At 43.7% G+C, this 20228-nt stretch overlaps 1 protein-coding gene across 3 annotated transcripts in view; it reads left to right on the forward strand.

Annotated features, from left to right (window-relative positions):
- COL4A6 (collagen type IV alpha 6 chain) overlaps positions 1 to 20228 on the forward strand; it is a 173505-nt gene that overhangs the window by 109846 nt on the left and 43431 nt on the right. For all 3 annotated transcript variants that reach the window (XM_079961593.1, XM_079961592.1, XM_079961594.1), the window contains exons 7-19: positions 499 to 615; positions 1768 to 1836; positions 2577 to 2612; positions 3939 to 4001; positions 5212 to 5247; positions 6709 to 6754; positions 8198 to 8286; positions 10275 to 10328; positions 13102 to 13161; positions 15780 to 15824; positions 16506 to 16559; positions 17374 to 17443; positions 18644 to 18754. In XM_079961593.1, the coding sequence (XP_079817719.1) occupies positions 499 to 615; positions 1768 to 1836; positions 2577 to 2612; positions 3939 to 4001; positions 5212 to 5247; positions 6709 to 6754; positions 8198 to 8286; positions 10275 to 10328; positions 13102 to 13161; positions 15780 to 15824; positions 16506 to 16559; positions 17374 to 17443; positions 18644 to 18754 (850 nt within the window). The remainder of the gene's footprint in view (positions 1 to 498; positions 616 to 1767; positions 1837 to 2576; positions 2613 to 3938; positions 4002 to 5211; positions 5248 to 6708; positions 6755 to 8197; positions 8287 to 10274; positions 10329 to 13101; positions 13162 to 15779; positions 15825 to 16505; positions 16560 to 17373; positions 17444 to 18643; positions 18755 to 20228) is intronic.

The following is a 20228-nucleotide window of genomic DNA, read 5'->3' on the forward strand; positions in this document are numbered from 1 at the left end:
GGGGAACTACTGAAAACCATCCCCAGGGTGTTCTCCATGATCGACTTGAGACATGCAGAATGAGGCAGCCCTTAAAGCATCCAGAGGTTGGGGAGTTCTGATGATGTATAAATAATAATTACCCATCCTGAGAGCTTTTGTGTTCATTTCCATGTAGACTGCAGATCTGCAAGTATGTTCCTTTGCTTTCTCCAGTGCAAATGCATGATAATGCATGATAAATGCATGTAATATCATGCAAATTCATGATAAAGAACACAGTAAGTGTATTACCACTGGGTTCTGAGTTAGCGCACGTAGGTCATTATTGTTCAGCTATGCTTTTGTTAACCATTTTATTTTTGTGTGTTTGGCTAAATCAATTTTTTCCCCATTAGTTTTGATAAACAGATTCCTCTTACAGCAACTGTTTACATCATTGTAAATTTTTTTAAAGTCCAAAGATGTTTGCAAAATGCTAATCTTAATGCACTATTTTCCTTTTCTCTCTTTGCACAGGGACATCCTGGTCAGCCAGGAAACAGAGGCTTGCCTGGCCTGGATGGTTGTAATGGCACTATTGGGAGTCCTGGGGTTCCAGGACAAGATGGATTTCCTGGCGTGCAAGGTCCCCCGGTAATTCGTTGTACTACCTTATATTAAGTAGGGCTGCCATATGTCTAAAATTTCCCGGACAAAGCCGGGATTCAGCCGTCAGAAACAGCACCCTGGCGGAAATAACTTTAATGCACCCAGGTGGAAATCCAGACATATGGCAGCCCATGTCAGTGTAGATTTTGGTGTACAGTGGGTCGGGTTGCGAACGTGATCCGTGTGGGATGCACATTCACAACCCGCAGCGTCTGCAACCACAGCAGCGCATTTGCACACACGTGGGTTACAATTTGGCTCTTCTGCACATGCGCGACCGCTGAAACCCGGAAGTAACCCATTCCGGTACTTCCGGGTTTTGGCGGTCTGCAACCCGAAAAAACGCAACCTGAAGTGTCTGTAACCCGAGATATAACTGTATTTCCTTTTCACTCTTTGAAATATGGCAACCCTATGTTTGGAGAGTTGGGAAGGCATTCTGTCCAAAACTATGGAAAGCCACTGTCATTTGGAATAGGCAGTCATGGGTTACAGGGAGCAGTGGTGTGGTATAAGGTAGTTTTGCAGATAAGTCGGGGGGGGGGGGACCTTTTTGAGCCTGAAAGCCGCTTGCCCCTGCTGGCAACCTTTCTGAAGGCGGGTGAAGATGCAAATGTGGGAAAAGTGATGGATATAACTGCTACCTTCCTAGCATGGAGTGCATCCCATCCCATGTATAGTTCAGAGGTTTCTATACACACACACACACACACCACACACCATACACCACACACCACACACCACACACCACACACCACACACCACACACCACACACCACACACCACACACCACACACCACACACCACACACCACACACCACACACCACACACCACACACCACACACCACACACATACCTTGCTCATCTCTCCAGCTCTTCCCAGGCAAACAAGAGGCACTGACCCAGTCCAAGAACATATTCAGACCTGGCAAAAGCACTCAAGGAGGTTGTGGCCTTGGGAGAGTTCTGGGAGGTACAAGGTGAACAATTGGGTCCTGCTTATATCCATTTGCTTTTTGGCACTGGTTTCAGGAACGTTCATGTTTTTGCTTTCTACCCCATGCCCCTTGTTTTTTTTTAAGAGAAACAAACATGCTTGACTGGTTGGATTTTTTTGTTTTTATGTGTCTATATAGGGTGACCCTGGACCAAAGGGGCCAAAAGGCGAGCCTTCTTTTGCCCAGGGAGTTTTTAAGGGAATTAAGGTAAGATATGTTCAAACAAGGGAGAAATGGAAGCATGCATAATACTTTCTCCAGCCTTCTCAAACCTGGCACCCTCCAGATATTTTGCACTACGACTGCGCTGACTGGGGCTGATGGGAGCTGTAGTTCAAAGCATCCAAAAGGCACCAGGGACTCAGCTATACAGCTGCAAATACAATGTATTAAGTGTGTTGTAAAGCGTATTATACAAATGTGACACGAGATGGTGATGGTGAGCCATGAGAAATTTAATATATTTTTCAAACCTTTTTTTTTTTAAAAAAATAATTCACAATGTTTTTTTATATGTGTCTAGATTCCACCCAGGCTGAGGAAAGCTGGTCCAAGACATTTCATTTTGTTGCTTGTGTTATGGTTAGGGGGGGCATTTTCTGCAAGTGACTGCAATCAACTGTTTACAATTTTCATACCTGTTTGTATCGCTCATGCATACAGGGCATAAATGAATAGAAATGTATATTTTATTTTTGACATTTAAAAATAATTTTGCCTCTATCTGAGGCTTAATCGTGGATTTTTATTTCTGAATGTTTATCTGAGCCAGTAAGGTAGATGTTTCACTCAGTAATGTTGCATCTTAGCATGTAGGTAATAGTTAACCAGTTGTTGTGATAATGGCAATAGTAATAGTAGTAGTAGTAGTATCATCATCATCTGCATTAAAGCATTTGTTTGAATATTTAATTTCGGCTTCATCAAAGGCTATTGTTGTTGTTTAGGGAGAAAGAGGTCGTTCCGGATTGGATGGTGCAGTTGTAAGTTTGTTTTCCATACACTCTGATAAAAGCTTTGAATCTTGACAAGCAGCTCCTTAAGAGAACCAAAATGCATCTTTGTGTTACAGTGGTGCCCCGCAAGACGAATGCCTCGCAAGACGGAAAACTCGCTAGACGAAAGAGTTTTCCGTTTTGGAGGTGCTTTGCAAAACGAATTTCCTATGGGCTTGCTTTGCAAGACGAAAATGTCTTGCGAGTTCCTGCAGGTTTTTTTTTCCTCCCCCCCCTTTTTCTAAGCCGCTAAGCCGCTTATCCGCTAAGCCGCTAAAAGCCACTAAACCGCTAATAGTGCTAATCCGCTAAGCCGTCAATGGGCTTGCTTCGCAAGACGAAAAAACCACTAGACGAAGAGAATCGCGGAACGGATTCTTTTCGTCTTGCGAGGCACCACTGTATTTATGTTTGCTGTCCTGGGATTGTGCTGTTTATTTGAAATGCTGAATACAGATATCATCATCCCAAAGACCATGAGCATTTCTGGATGGTGTGGGATCAATTCTCATACTATGTCTGCTTTTATAGCTGCACACCAAGTTCTAGTTGCTCATACCACACGTGGAGTACTGCCTATGTTAAGGCTGATGGCATGTGCTGAACTCCGCTTGCACTTATTTTTAGTGCACTGTTGTGATCCTTAGTTTTCTTCTTGGGACCACCCATGAAAGAGCATGCTAGAGATTCAAGCTCACCAAATTCTGCTCACGCCATTGCTCTGCAAATAACTGCTGCACTGTATGACAACGGCAGGTGGATCTGGTGTACACAATGGACTAGTACACACAGAACAATTTCAGCTTAATGAACCATGGTTCTTAATTGGGGACAAGTGTCATGCCCACTTGCTCCCTCCTTTCCTCACACATTGGTTTTGATGCTCCAGTTGTGGTTTCGTGTTCCATCCATTACAGAATCAAATCCCGGTTTCGCATTCTAGTTCATAAACTGAGATTAAGCCACAGTTTCTCAGTTCACATGTAATGTGAAACTATTGTTTCCACTATCCACAGTAGAAGCAGCCCAAGAGATGCACAAGGGAAGGGAGGAGTAACAGCAAACTGCATTGGCACTATTTCTGTTCTCACAATTTTAAAGATGAGATCACTATTTCTGAACCAGCAAAGCAGCTACCATAACAAATAAGTAGGAATAACCATTCCCTAAAATGGGAAGGATTATCCTCCATTAATTTGCCTGCATATGATTTTTTGTGCACAAGGGAATAATACATGCATATATGGCCCGTTATTCTCTACCCAAAAAGCCTATGATATTGCAAGTTATATTCCCTAATGTTTCTTTTTCCAGGGACCTAAAGGTTTCCCTGGCCCTACTGGTCCTATTGGCCCAGGTGGGCTACCTGGCTTTCCGGTAAGTCACTCTTTCTGTTTGCCCTCCTTGCCATTAATTATAATGTTTCCTGCTATAGTCATTTTGCTATATTCATTTTTTTTTTTTGTCAGTTGTGCAGAGCTATATTTTTGCTACTAATGTTGGTAGCTTAAATTTTTAGGTGTTATTTTTATAGCAGTCCATAATGTTAAAATAGTTTCTTTGAGAAAACACACAAGTGCAGTTAATGAATGACTGATTGTGGAAATGAAGCCCCTCCCTCCTTTCCCCAGAGACAATGCAGCAATTCATCATTGAGGCCGAGATCCTAAGTGCACTTAACTAGAGTTTAGTTGTATTGCTGCTCTTTGAACCTGTGAATGGTTTATATTTTCTATGGAGCAGAGTAACCAAAGTGATGCCCTCCAGATGTTGTTGGACTCAGCTGTGCTTCAGTGGTTCTGCTCCTATCTCCAGGGCTGCTTTGGTGCCATGGAAGTTGCCCTGTGGTCATCCCAGAGGGCTTCGTCTCTTCCCCTAGGCTAAAATCTGTATGGCGTTACTGGGAGCTGTCATGAGGAGACTTGGAACGAAGTGTCATCAATATGCAGATTACACCCATCTCTGTCTCTCTGGTCCACCTGAATTGGGAAAGGTGGCTGAGGTGTTAGACTGCTGCATGGAGGTGGGGATGGGCTGAGTTTGAGCCCAGTAAATTGAAGCTGAATCATGAAAAAACAGAAGTATTAATGTGTCCCAGGTCCTCACTTTGCAGAGGTGATGAAACAGCCTATTCTGGACAGGGTTGCACTAACATGGATGCAGCAGCTCTGCAGTTTGCGGTCGCTCCTGGAATGAACACTGTCACTGAGCTCTAGGAATACCTTTTTCCAGCTATGACTGGTTCACCATCCTTATTGGGGAGGAGATGCTTTGGCCTTGGACGCACACACCATTATTTAAAAGTTAGGGCAACATTTAGTGGCATGGGTGAGTGGGGAGGAAAGAATTAGGGGAGAGATGTGTCATCTGCCCGTTCATTCTCTGTGCTTCTGTGCTTACATTTGCAGTATACTCTACAGTAAACAACTGTTAATTTTTGGATAGTAAGACAGACACCCTTTCTTTTTGTGCCTGTCTTTGCTTCTTCTTTTTCTGTTTTCATGCCGATGCCTTTAAAAAAATTGAAATCGCAGCCAAGTGTAAATTCCTATATGTAATTTTTTTTGTTTTCTTTTTTTACATTTAGGGGCCACCAGGTCCACCTGGCCCCCCAGGTCCTGTGGTAAGTATGTTTGACTATTGCCTTGATTCTTGGATTTTAGACATTTCCATTCATTAGATAAGTAACGTTGTTGTTTTTCTTTGCATCCTTTAAGCAACATCAAAGCTTTTGGATGAAATATGGTTGTCCAGCTTCAGGCATGCTTGGAGGAAACTATTACATATACTTATCTGGATCCATTCCAACCTGACTTCAGGCCTGGGCATGGTACTGAAACTGCCTTGGTCATCCTGGTTGATGGCATTTGCTGGGAGAGAGATGCAGGAAGTTCAGCTTTGCTTGTTTTCCTTAATCTCTCAGGGATTTTTGATACTGTTGACATGGAGTCTCTGGCGGTACTGTGTTTCAGTAGTTCTGCTCCTTCATCCAGGGCCGTTTCCAGAAAGCAGTCAAAAGAAGCTACTATTCGATGCCATGAGAACTTTTCTGTGGTGTCCTGTAGGTTCCATCTTCTCCCCATGCTATTTAAGATATATAGAAAGCCACTGGGAGCTGTTATCTTGAGTGTCAGCAATTTGTGGACGACACTCATCTCTAACTCTCTGTTCCATCTAAATCAGGAGAAGTCATGGAGGTGCTAGGCAGGTGTTTGGAGGCAGTGGGCCTGGATGTGGGCCAAGAAATTGAAACTGAACCCTGTAAAGGCAAAGGTGTTTTGTGTTCTAAATTCCCAAGTCCAAGAGGTGTGAAGATGGCTTGTACTGTGGAAGGAGCAGGTTCATAGCTTGGAGGTGCTCCTGGATCCAGCATTGTCACTAGAGACCAAGTGGCTTCATTGGCTAGAAGTGTATATTTCTAGTTCTGGCTGGCTTGCCAGCTTTGCTCCTTATGGCCAGAAATGACTTTGCCACTGTAATCTATGCTCTGGTAGCTTTCAGATTGGATAATGGCAATGCTGCTCTTGAAGTTGATTCAGAAACTTCAGCTGGTCCAATATGCAGCGGCCAGATTACTGGCTGGGGATGCCTTTGGGACTCCTGTTTTGAAACAGCTATACTAGGCCCCCATCAGGTGTTAAGACCAGTAGAGGGGGGCCTCTTTGTAGTTCTACAGCTCCCAGGAGCTCAAGGGGTGGCAGCCCAGGAGAAGGCATTCTCCATGGCAGCCCAAGCTGTGGAATTCCCTCTCCACAGAGGTGCATCTGACACCTTCACTCTACAGCTTTCAGTGAATGCTTTACCCTGGCCTTTGACACCTGAGATATGTGTTTTCAGGACCCAATCAATTCCTGTTTCTGCCATTTCTTTTAAATGGGTTTAGTTCTGAATTTTAAATCATTATAATAACCCATCCTGCAACCTGCTAGTGAAGGGAGGTAATAAATAAATGTAATAACAAGAGCACTGTGCATTAGTTATTTTAGGAGATTCTTGATTTGTGTTTTTTTGCTCATTTGCCTACAAATCTGAAACAGGTTTATTTTTCATAATACATTGCTTATTTGGTTTTTGTTTTCAACAGGGTAACAGTGGCCTAGTTTTCCAAGGAGAAAAAGGAGCAAAGGCAAGTTCAATTTATTTTGGCTTTGCCATGTGTTGATATTTGGACATGCGCTTAGGCATCCTGCTAATGGTTATCCCAGCCATTTAATCCCCAGTTAGGAACCTCATTTGATTCATCAAACGAAAGGAGTTACTCAGGAGCAAATGTGTCAACAACCCTAACCATTTCCAGTGTTTGGTCTTGAAGCCCTAGAGAGCTACTACGAGTCAGATCAAATACTACTGGAATCAGGGGCGGAGGAAGGGGTGTGTGGTGGGTGCAGGCCGCCCCTGGTATCACCACTGAGAGGGGTGACAGAATGCCGGGTGGCACTCACCATGGGGCCTGCAGCATGCCTGAGCCACACATCTCTCCTGGGAGAGGCATGGTGGCTTGGGTGCACGCAGGCTCCGTGCTGCCCAAACGGTCCACCTGCTGCTTTCCTCCCCAGCTGTAGGGCAGCTGAGTGGGAGGAGGCAGGCAGACTCCGGAGGCCCCATAGTGCACCCTGCCCCTATGACCTTCCAAGGAAAACCCAAATTGCCATTTACTCCAGTTGAGTGCTAAAGGGTAGATGGAATTCCCCAGGGGGGAAAGCAACAGGACCAGAGGAAATATGGATAAGCCCTGAGTCAGAGTAGTGATCCATTCAACTCAGGTCCCACTATACATTCAAAACAGTTTCCCTCAAAACTCTTAATTCAAGCTTCATTTGACTGAAATTTGGTTTGTATAGCAGCTGTTCTGGAGAGACTGACCCCATTGCTGTCTTTCCCCCTTAATATGATGAATAGAAAGTCAGATCCAAAGTTGTACTCCACTGAATCCTCTTTCCTTGATGAAGCAGCCTTAAGAATACAGGGAAGGGCTGCTGCTGAGTGGCAGAGCAGCTGCTTTTAATGAAGAAGGTCTTCCTTTCAGTCCCCGGGCATCTGCAGGTCAGGGCTGGGGAAAGGCCTTCTGCCTGATACCTTGGGCAGCTGCTGCCAGTCATTATAGAAATACTGAGCTAGAGGGATCAAGGACCTGACTCATTATAAGGCAACTTCCTATGTTTGGTCAGCTGGGTTGAGCCAAGGGTTCAGTCTAGTTCAGCACCCTCTTCCTACAGTGGCCAACCAAATGCCTGTTGAGTGCAGAAGCTTTCCTTTGCTATCTTTCCCAGCAACTTACAATTCAGGCTGCTATCCTGTACCCACGGGGCTCTTTACCAAACCAATTTCGGGTGGACTTTTCTCACCTAGAATATCTACCAGTGTTCATAACCAACAACACCCACTCAGCCCCTTCTAAGTTCCCCTTGCACTCAGCATGTCTTTTGACAACTGATGTGTGATTCCAGCTTCTGGGATTTCCAAGCTTTTTTTTCCTTTTGGCTTTAAAACCCCTTGAATGTGCTTTACCCATGCAAGGCATACATTCTAAATTGCCTCATGCCTCATGCATAATCTTTTCCCCCAATAGGGAGATGTTGGGCTTCCAGGGCCTGCTGGTCCTCCACCTTCTACAGGGATCCAGGAATTCATGGGATTCCCCAAAGGACAGCAAGGAGCTAAGGTTTGTCTTTAACTTTGGAATCTCCCATCCCATGTTTAGTGTGAAATTGGGAGAACCCACTGAATTAATCTTTTGGTAGATTGGTTCTCTGGCTTGGCCAGATGATGTTGATGCTTTGAGTTGTGGCGGAAGTCAGACCAAGCCAAGCCTGAAGGTTTTGTTATAGGAATTCTAAGGTCTCAAATATAGAATAAATGTTCATAATTGTACAAGGCAAACACACATACATAAGCATAGTGTCTGAAATAGCAAGGAGAGCAATCCTGAAGCCATTTTGACTCTCCCAAATGGACCCCCAATATTTCTCTGCATGGAGAAAGGAAATGAGAAAAGCTTTCCAATTGTCTTGCACCTCCCTTCAAATACAGTCTGGCAAGTATCTGTTAAGCTGAGCAAACTATCAATATGTGTAAGAGATTCAGTATTTACCATCTCAAAGGAATAGCCAGGCTACCCAGAAAATACAATCAAGTAAGGCATTATCAGGTATCCTGTCAGACAGGAAAGAAGCAACACTCAAATTTCTGCTGGAGACCGCCTCCTTCTTTGATGTATGTATGATGTTTTGGGGGCTTAGTCTTGGGCTACAGGGTAGACAATTTCAAAAGTCTTTATAGGGGCTTGCACACCATTGTTCTGGGTCTCTCCAACCTCCTTGCCAGGAGGGGAGAGAACTCTGTTGCAACAGAAAATTTAAGACCTGCCTTGTGCATGCATTAATCAAAATGCAAACTCAGAAGAGATGGTCTATTTACCTTTTTCCACCTCTTGGTTCTTTACTGAACTGATGCACTGAGAAATCCTTGATTCAGCACTATTTCGGCACGCTGTCTTGTGATAACTGGCAGGAATTTGCTTAGAGGTTAGAAGCATCCTTTTGACCTTTTGTTCCCCAGGGGAAAAGCCAAGATAACAATGTGTCTCATGCCCCTAAGGTGATTAAAAATATTTATCAGCCTACTTTGAAATTAGTTATTCAAGGAGGGCAGAGACAATTGAGGCCAGTTATTGCGGATGCTCGACATTTATTCAACTCTGTGAATGATTAACTCACTAGGTCTGATTTCCAGAAGCCTTGATCAATGATTTCCAACACTGTTTTCCCACCACCACCAAGGTGACCTAAGCATTTTGGAACATTTTTTTTTCTGGTTGTTTGCTTGTTGCTGAGAACTTAAGCTTTCCCAGAAGAGGAAGCAGTCAAAAGGCTTCCCAAGGTTTTAATCATTAGTTTGGGAGTGTTGACATACCACATGCTTCTATACAGAAACCCTCTGAATCGTGAAACTACAGTAACCCAGGTGGAAAATGTAATCTCTTAAGGAAGCAAATAAGGGCAGACAAATAGCAGCTTTCGGTTTTTATGATGCATGTTTCGCCAGTCATTATATTTTCAAGATGGGTTCATGTGTATTTGCTAAAACACAAGATGAAGTGACTGGGTATTTTTACAGATTATCTGGGATTAAATTGGGCCGTCTCAGCTGATTTGGTTAGGCAAGATGGGGCTAGTTTTTTAGTTAATGCTAAACCAGAGCTATATGTTATGGGCACAAATCTAGGTTATCCTCAGGTTCATGTACTCCTTCCTTTTCGAGTGCCACAAGCAAGGAGTTTGGAACTTTTGCTTCCATTTTAGATTAATTACTGCTTGCCTGTCATCCACACCCACCAAACTGCTCTTAATGTTAGCAAGCCAACTTCAAAGGATAGTTTAAAATGCTGACTTGTTACAACAATCCATAAGATTAAACACAGTTTAGGGCAGTGTTTCCCAAACTTGGGTCTCCAGGCTGTTTCTGAACTACAACTCCTATCATCCCTGGCTAGCAGGACCAGTGGTCAGGGGATGATGGGAATTGTAGTCCAGAAACAGCTGGAGACCCAAGTTTAGGAAACACTGGATTAGGGTTTGAATGTTCTAAAATGGTTCCCATTTCCTTGGAATTGCCAGTATTTTCTATAAATCCTCTCGCGTCTTTTTTCAGGGTGTTCCTGGTCCTGAAGGCTTTCCTGGTCCTCCTGGGTTTCCTGGTCCTCCAGTAAGTTTGTTTATGCCATGAGTTTGCTATGTTTCCACTCCTCTAGTTCTTTTAATACAAAGGGCTTATAAAGAAGGCATAAAGCCATTGGGGAGGGGGGTGATCTGCGTTTATCCAGACATTGTTGGACTCCCAACTCCCAACAGCCACAGCTGGCATGGCTTCTGGTCAAGAATGGTGTGAGTTGCAGTCCAACAACATTTGGAGGTTTCAGATGTTTTATACAGTGGTATAAAATAAGTGAGGTGCAAGAGCCACTTCCATACATTATCTCTTTGAAGTACAGTGGTGCCCCGCAAGACGAACGCCTCGCAAGACGGAAAACCCGCTAGACGAAAGGGTTTTCCATTTTGGAGGCGCTTCGCAAAACGAATTTCCCTATGGGCTTGCTTCGCAAGACGAAAATGTCTTGCGAGTTCCTGCAGGGTTTTTTCCCTTTCCCCCCCTTTTCCTAAGCTCTAAGCCGCTTATCAGCTGATCCGCTAAAAGCCGCTAAACCGCTAATAGCGCTAATCCGCTAAGCTGTCAATGGGCTTGCTTCGCAAGATGAAAAAACCGCTATACGAAGAGCCTCACGGAACGGATTAATTTCGTCTTGCGAGGCACCACTGTACTTTGAAGTGCATCTACATGGTGCAATCTCCTGTTGCTGCTCTCCAGCAGCTGAGCACTGACTTGCTAGTCTTCCCCTTCTCCCCACTTTCTTGGGTGGCCATGATCAAGTTCCACAGACATTAAAACTTAGTAAATCTGATTCCATATAATCTGTAAGGACTAAATATTTTAGGAAATTTTACAACCCCTTTACAGTCCAGTATAAATATTTTAGGAAAATTTACAGCCTCTTTAACAGTCTAAGGAACACTAAGGAATAAATATTTTAGGAAAGTTTTGAAGCATGAGATAAATTATCTGAATTGCATCAGTGTTATAAGCTTTCCTACTTACTATCCCCAAAGACAAATATTCTTTTTGGCTTCTTGGGTTTGTGGTAGTAAACATGATCTATGTTTTGTTGAAGAAGGGAAATGCTCTTTTTTCACACATCCCATTTTTCAGACCAAAGAGTCATGCAGAATGCATGTGGGCATTCCATATGTTCAAGAGCTCTTCCCTTTGCTTGTATGAGCCACAGATAATACCAGATATATGCATGGGACCCTTGCTGCATACTGTGATGCGGCTGTATGCTCAGCTGTGCTCCTGAAACATTAGGTAATGGAGCAGGAAGTCAATGATTTGCAAGGGTTTTGTGTGACCAAGCTACCTGAGCCATAGCAGCACAGGTGAGAGAGGACAGCTGAAAGCTTTTCACCCTTTCTTGAAAAACTATAAGTCACAGCCATCCAGTGAAGTGGAATGTTGGAAGATTCATTAGAGACCAAAAAAAGAGAGTAATTCTTCACACAGTGCAAACAATGGAACTCATTCCCACAAGAGGTACTGATGGCCACCAATTTGGATGGCTTTAAAAGAGCGTTAGACAAATGGAGGAAAAGGCTGTCAATGGCTACTAGCCATCATGGGTACAGTTTGTTCTGCCTCTGTGTTGGAAGAAGTATGCCTTGCTAATACCAGTTGCTGGTAATCGCAAGTGGGGAAAGGGCTCTTGCACTCAGATAAGATATATGGGAGGTAGAGCTTCCTGTATTGCTTAGCTCCCTTGCTGTACAGCAGAGGAAGACAACATGATGCCTCCCAGATGTTGTTGGACTACAGCATCCATCTGCCTCAACCAGCATGGCCAATGGTCAGAAATATGGGAGTTGTACAGTGCAGCAACATCTGGAGGGCATCCTGTTGGCTACTCCTGGTCTACATGTAATAGTTTTATGGTTATGCCTAAGAATATCCTCTCTCCTTCCCACCTGCATCCCTTTCCATTTCAGCTCCCTGCCACTGGAAAGCCCTTTCATCTATTACTATTATTATTATTTCATCTGTTGTTATTATCTGACGTTATTACAGAGGCAGAGGAATCCTAACCCTGCTGATGAACAGCAGGGCAGAATGGAGCAGTGTCCAGGGAGGAAATTGGGAAGGAGATTTTGTTCTGTTTATCTCTTTGCCAGCTTCCCAACTGAGTAAAACTGGGACCTCCATCACTGTAAAGCCCTCCTCTCCACCAGCAGAGACTATACACCAACCCAAGCCAATATCATGGAGTGGGATGGAGTTCCACTCTTAGGGTCCTGTGATACATCTTTTTGTGTTTGCTTTTTGTGGTCGACTCCTCTTTCCTTTCCTCCCCAAAGTGCCTTATTGTTACCTTTTGGTTTTCCATTTTTTTGTATTTGGGCATGAAGAAATCCCAAGCCTCTTTGCTAAGCTACATGAAGCCTCCATTCAGGTTAGGAGGGAGAAGCTAGTTCTGTAGCTGGCTGATATTCTGTGAGGCTCTTTACCTAATATGAGGTAAACTGTGTAAGGTTCACACATATGCCAAGCGTTACTCAAGCCCTCTTCAATGTACAGAATTGTGACATAGACTTTGGAATTTGTTCAAACACAGTTTCCAGTTATATCCAAATAGGGAAACTGATTTAATCTCTGACTGCAAATCAGGGTATCTACAGGTATGAATTACAGATTTGAACTACAGATATGAAACCAAATTGTTTCTATCTGTAACTTCAATGAAAATACCTGTGCCCCATTGTTCCTCACATGGAGATCATTTGCTTTCTATATCTTGGGCTTGCATTGTGTTTTTGGTTTGCATGCTGAGGTGTGGATTAATCCAAGTGTCTTTGGCCATTTCTCCCCCTTTCAGGGCTTTAGGATTTTCGGAGAAAAGGGAGAAAAGGGTGTCCCTGGTTTGCCAGGGCCAAGGGTAAGTAACTTCACAAAATCCATCCTTTGCTGTTATGGAAGGTATCTTTGTGGGGGTGGAAGTGAGTGGTGTCACTGGGCTTAGCAGGCTTGGTCGGCACTAGGGGTCTTGTGGGGGGGGGGGAGTGGGGTCCTGACTAGGCTGTCTTTGGTTCCACGCAACTCCTGCTTTCACTCCCCCCCCCTAGCAGCACTGTTGTCCCAGCTGTCAACTTGTGGCCTGCCTTGGCAGCAGTACTATAACAGCTGCTCAGCTCCTGGCTGGTTCTAGTGCCAGCACCACTGGATAATCCTTCCCACAAGTGAGATTGGGAGTTTAGCAGCAGCAGCAGTGCCATCTTGGAGACCAAGTGGTAAGGAGGAGCATTCCAGAGTGTGTGAGCCCTTGACAAAGCTATGGAAAGGGCCATGAATAAATGGTAGTTCACATGCTTTGCAAAAGGTTCAACCCCTGGCATCTGCACATAGTGCTGGGAGTGGCAGCAGCCTGAAACCCTAGAGAGCTGCTGCCAGTCAGTGTTGACAGTAGGGAGCAGTAGGTTTGGCTCTGAGGCAGCTTCCTGTGCATCTGTGTTCCTAAGTGCCTCCACTACGCTAGGTGTTCATGGTGCTTAGGGTTAGTTTGCAGTGCGTTCACCATTAGTCATGTCTTTTATTACTTGGTTAGAAGTATATTTTAATACTTACTTGATTTCATATGTTTTTAAGCATTTTAGGCTGCAGCCTGAGCTCCACTTAACGCCAGGCTGCAAGGGATTCAGACTGAACAGTGGTAGGGCTGGGTGGTATATCAATATATTGTCCAAAACCAGTTTGAAGTCCATATTGTGATATCGGTTTCATAATTTTTGACCTGGCAATGTATTGTGAATCATGGTGTGTGTGTGTGTGTGTGTGTGTGTGTGTACGTGTGCGCGCACTATGAAAATATCACAATGTAGAGGAGACCATGAAGCCAGCCAATGCCTCTACATAGCTCTATCCTTATTTCAGACAACGTGATATAGCAGTATATTGCAATGTGTAGCTGGTGATACATCACAATGTTGAAAACCAGGTATCGCCCAGCCCTAAACAGTGGTATCCTTTTGTTCTCTTCTCCTCTCCTGATTAAGAGGGCCTCTCAACTGCTGCTGATCACAAGGGCAGATGGGAAGCCAGCTAGTGGTGTCCTTGCCAGTGGAGCCTGATAGAATACTCTCCCCTGGGATGGGGGGAGATGAGTTGGCATGCAGTCCACTGCATCCTGAGCTGGCCTCACAATCTGTGTTTGCCACCATTGGGCCTTGTTCGAAGGTGGCCCAGGGATCAGGCCCAATCTGCCTGCCCAACCCCCTGCAACCCCAAACTTTCAGGTACTGCTGCTGTGGGCGTCTGGGCTTCAGATTCAGGGGTGGTGCCATTGCTCTACAGAGCCCCAGTGGTTGCCGCGGGGAGCCAAACCATTCCATTTAGATAAAGAATAAATGTCCAGTTGACCTGACTTATAACGCCAGCAGCAACTCACTCCATGTGTGTATTTTCCTTAAGAGTTAAAATAAATAAATAAATTCCGAAACAATACAAACATGCTCCCTTACGCTCCCTAAATAAAGCCTTTGGCTTGGATCCTAAGAAAAGTTAACTTTAGGAAGTTCAAGGAAGGACAGCTTCCTTCCCCCCTGCAGCTACTTCTGACCCCTGAAAAGCCCCGTCAGGAGGTCAGGGGCTCTTCTTGAAGAAGCCAAGAGGGAGGAATTGATGGGAATCTGCTCTTTCAGTTAGCTTTTCTTAGGATTCAAACTTAGTTGTGGATTATTCCTTCCCCAACCCTACCCTAGGAAGCTGTTGTTTCTTCGTGGTCCATGTGTTAACCTGGACATATTCGAAATGTAATCCATAGCATAATTTCTACAGTTCTGTGAGTGGTTTTGTAAGTCTTGAACAGTTTCAACTCAAGTGGGGGAGGGGGGTAATTCTCCTTTGGCCACCAAGAGTCACGTCCTGCCGGCAAATACCAAAAACACCACCTAAATTTGAGTGTGGCACAGGAACTTAGCTAGCCACTGGTGTGAATACATGCAGGTCACGCTATCTGAACGCAGTGCATTTTCAGGAAATGGCTTGCTAGGTAAGTGTGAGTGTTCGCATAACGATTCAACAATTTCCATTAATCCCTATGGGGAAATTTCTAATGCGTTCCTGACTACTGAATTTTGACCTCAAAATGACGAGAAAGCCCTTTGAACCCTTACAAAAGGCAAACAAGGAAGGAAAAAAATGCTCTCTTATTGTTTGATCTCTTCCCCTTCCTCCTCACTCCCACCATGATTTCTGGCAAAATGGCTGCCATGGACCACCAAAAAAGGAAAGAAAGAAAGAAAAAAGGAAGGCTTATTTAAGGCTGCTTATTTGTTTATAGTACTGCACACAGATCTGGCTGTTTGGATATCTGCATCTGCGGTATGCATAGTGAGGTTTGGATACAAAGTCTTCATGTTTGGATAAGTGATTTTTTTTGTATAATGAGCATTTGGATAGTGGGATCTCCATGTAATAGTAAAAGTCAAACCAGAGTCAGGCAGTCTCTTGAGGCCTGCAGAAATATTCAATACTAACTTTTGCCTTCTTTCTTTTTAGGGAGATATGGGATTGAAGGGATTTGATGGAGGCCTAGGGAGACCGGTAGGTAGTGACTTCAAATCCCACCATGTGCCGTACTGGCAGCCACTGGCAAAATGGTCCTTTTTGGTGGTGGCCCCAAAGCTGTGGAATCAGCTTCCAAGTTCTATGCAGCACATCCCAGGACTTTGTGCCTTTAAGCAGGCAATGAAGACCTTCCTTTGCAGGCGGTTTTTTGGCTGTTGAGAATGATTTGGCCTGGATTTCCTGCTTCAAGTATGAGTTCAACTAGAAAACCTCAAGGAGCACACCACCACCAATCCTATGATTCTATGTTGTCTTTATGGTCAGCTCATTGTGTCAACCTGTGATTGTTGTAATGTCCTTTTGCAATGTTACTGTTGTATTTGCACTTTTAATTACAAAAATAGTAAGCCACTCCGAGAATAATAGCTAGAAAGCAAGCTATAAATTTCCAAATAAATACATAATGAATGTATTTCTTTCCAAATGTGAATGTTGCTTCTCAAAGCTGCTTACAATCCAAGCACCTAATATATTACTAGTGGCAATAAAGGAGGCTTCTTTTTTCTGCCCCCTGTATCCTCTTCTTCAGTACTGTGTTGTTCTTGTGCATAAGGTAAGAGCTACAAGCTGCTGTTCTGCATGCCGCCATAGAAGTGGGTAGAAATGATCACAGTTTTCATTAATAATAATAAATAATAATAAATAATTTTCATGCAGGGCTTATCAGGTGAACCAGGATATCCGGGACGGGATGGATCACCAGGAGGAAAGGTAATTTCCTGAACGGAAACAAGAACCACAAGTGCTGATGTTTAAGATATATGGAGCAAACAAAAGCATTTGAGCATCCAATACAGTAAGCCTGCAACTTACGCACATTTAACTTGTGCACATTCAGCTTTATATGCTTAGCTTTTTTTTTTTTTTAAGGAAAGCAGGTGGGCATCTGGGAAAAAGGATTTTGGTAGTCCCACCTACCATTGACTGTATTTTTGACTGTATGAGATTTTGGCTTTAGGCATGATCCCAGAATGTGAACCCCGTGTAAGTTGCATGCTCACTGTATACTTTTAACAACAAATGCAGTTCTCTGTCAATCTATATGTAGCCAAAAGGGCACCATCCATGCCCTAGGGGAGGTGAAGGTATCAGCATTGGGGCATGGAGCAGGGACCAGGTTTTGAGAAATACCCCCACAAAAAAAGTTTTAAACCCACCTTCCAGGATAGAAACACAGTGAAATAAGGGTTGAGTGGCCCCAGAAACTGGGGACAGTGGGATGGAATGGAGTATCCTGAAAAGGGGTGCCGCTAGCCAGCTGTAACATTGAATAGGAGCACTCCGTGATGTAACTTTTTGTTGTCAGGTCTAACTTGCATAGGTCTGTGTTGATTTACAATCCAGCTCGCAAAACAAATCTCAAATGCCAGAACAGCCATTGCAAGAAGAAACAGAATCCGTTTCAAAGAACTGTATTTGTAAAATATTTCAAATTCTGCTATTGGCAACTGTAATCATGTTGCATGTATGACATGCACGCATACACACATTTCATGTATACATATATATTGTGATTCATTTTCAGGGCGACTTTGGGGATGTTGGTCCACCAGGTCCTACAGTTACTGTTGATGGAGAAGGTGCCGTGGTCTCAGGTGCGTTTTTCTTCTTCATTCTCTTGCAAAGGTTTTGATATACGATATGCCTGCATCCTGCACCCATCTAACTTGAGAACTTTCAACTATGTGAGATTTCAACTATGTGCAGGCAAGGTGGGTATGCTGTTGTGAGAACTTGTGGGAAGCCAGATTGTCCCGTGAGATCTCATGAGACCATCCCTACCGGTCCCAGAGCTGGCACGCTGAGCAGGCCTTGCCCAAGAAGCAAAGCTGAGTGTTTAATTGCTATTTTCCTGCTGGATAGCCCCAAGTGGATCTGGCACAGGAAAAGCTTTTAAACTCTGTACTTTCCTTTCCGGGCAAGGCCTGCTCAGTGTGCCAGCTCTAGTCTCTCCCTCCTTGTGGAAGGCAGGCTAGCTAGCTGCCAGGCAGGGCAAAGCATAGCACAATTTTGACTAAACATAAGGTTGCCAGGTTCCAAAAAGTAAAAAGCAGGGCACCCCAAAAGTTGGGGTACACAGCCACTGACACAGACATACAACTTTTCATCAATGATCCTCTGATGAGGCTAGATCACATGTTACAGTTCATTTTATACAGCAGTTAAACAGTTTGCACATTATAAAGCCCACTCATGTGTCTTCAGAACATTTTTTTAATTAGTTTTTATTAGGAGGTTTTGTGTTACAAAGCAAACAGATAAACAACAGCTAATGTGGGATCAAAAGGGAAGCAGCACAGCAATCACATGAAAGCCTCGAGTCGAAGACTTGGGAAATGTGGCTGTCAGAAATCAAAACTTTTATTATTGAGCCCCACCATGGAGTTTCCAAGGGCTAAATGCGACCTAAAGATGCAAGCTGTGATCAGATGTGCTAGTGTCTATAGTTCAATCCTAACTTCAAATGAGTGGAGATTCCCCGCCCCCCTTCAGACTTCCTCACTCATTGTGAGTCAAGTCAATATATACAGAAATGTTAGGTAGGGATGGTGCCAGCATTTATTATTTATGATCATCAAAAAAATTATATTCCGCTTGCTCAGAGGGGGAGAATGGGAAATTGGGAATTGTTTGTTTGCATGCATTTTTTTTAAAAGGAAAAGAAAGTTGATTTAAAAGGCAACAACATCACTTAGTGTTGTGGTCTTGGCCACGATGAGTGAACATGGTGATTTTGGTGAGATGAATGCAAGATAGGTCTGAAGTTTTTTCCTGTTCCTTTTGTTTAATGCCAGGACCTCCTGGAGAGCCTGGGACACGCGGAACCCCCGGCGCTAGAGGAGACCAAGGGTTTGATGGTTTACCAGGCCTTCCTGGCCAAGCAGGGTTTCCTGCACTTACTCCAGGTAATCCAGTTGAGGATCCTTGCCTTAAGATGCAGAATTCCAGTGGTATCTGGACTCTTTGCTTTCTCTTCTTTTAACTGAACAATCTGCATCGTAGCTCAAGGGAACAGAGTGGCTCCCCTGTGAATAAAGTTTGCAGAGTTTGGGACTTTTTAGTTTAGAAAGAAGGCAAGAAAGAGGGGATGTGATAGAAGTTTATAAAATTAAGCTTGGTGTGGAGAAAGAAAAGTTTTCTCCCTCTCAATACTAGAAATCGTGGACATACAATGAAGCTGAATAATGGAAGATTCAGAACAGATAAAAGAAATGACTTCTTCATTCAGCACATAGTTAAACTATGGAACTCACTTCCACAGGAGGCAGTGGTGGCCACCAACCTGGATAACATTCTGTATAGTTTAACTGCTCACAATCATAGACAAGCATTTTAAGAGATTTGCGTTATGCGTTGTTTCAGATTTGACTTTCAGGTGGTTTTATCTGTTCGCATTTCATTTTGCTGTTAAGCAGCTTTGAGACATTTTCTTTTTGTATAAAGTGACTGACAACTGGAATAAACAACAGCAACAATCTTTTTAATGAGTATTTATAAACTACAACGCATTTTTTTAAACAAAGATTCATTGGGGTTGTACAATGAAACATAATAAGATGTGGAGCCAGTGATCAACACTGAATCAAATGAAGTCTCTAAAACACTTCACAAAACAGGAAATGTTTTTGGCATGCGGCAAAATATTAAAATTGGAGCTGATTGAACACTGATTTCAAGTGTTCTGTGTCATACCTGCTCCCATGCTGAAAAACTTCGTTTACATGGAAACAAAACGAATTTGTGATAACTGGGGGGAGGGGGGTTAGTGAAGAGGGCTTCTGCAGGTGATTGCTGTGATCTGGACTCTGTAGAAAGGATGGTACAGTGGTGCCTCGCAAGATGAAAAGAATTCGTTCTGCGAGTCTCTTCGTCTAGCAGTTTTTTCGTCTTGCGAAGCAAGCCTATTAGCGGTTTAGCGGATTAGCGCTATTAGCGGCTTTTAGCGGCTTAGCGGATAAGCGGCTTAGCGGCTTAGAAAAAGGGGGGGAAAGTCGGAAAAACTCGCAAGACATTTTCGTCTTGCAAAGCAAGCCCATAGGGAAATTCGTCTTGCAAAGCACCTCCAAAACGGAAAACCCTTTCGTCTAGCGGGTTTTTCGTCTTGCGAGGCATTCATCTTGCGGGGCACCACTGTATAGCTCCCTTCTTTCTTCTTATGTTCCTCTTCTTCCACTGTTAACTCCTCCCATTAACATTTCATCAGTTACAGAATACTGACCTACAGGGTGAATGCCCTCCCAGTGCAATAGAGGGAAGTTTCTTGCTCCTCCTGTGTTTTTTTTTTTTTTGTGTGTGTGTGTGTGTGTGTTTTTGCAGCAATTAAAAGAATAAAGATAGATATTAATAAGCAGATAATTTTATAAAGTGTTAATGACTGGG

The sequence above is a fragment of the Podarcis cretensis genome, assembly GCF_951804945.1.
Source record: "Podarcis cretensis genome assembly, chromosome: Z".
In the NCBI taxonomy this organism is placed as follows: Eukaryota; Metazoa; Chordata; class Lepidosauria; order Squamata; family Lacertidae; genus Podarcis; species Podarcis cretensis.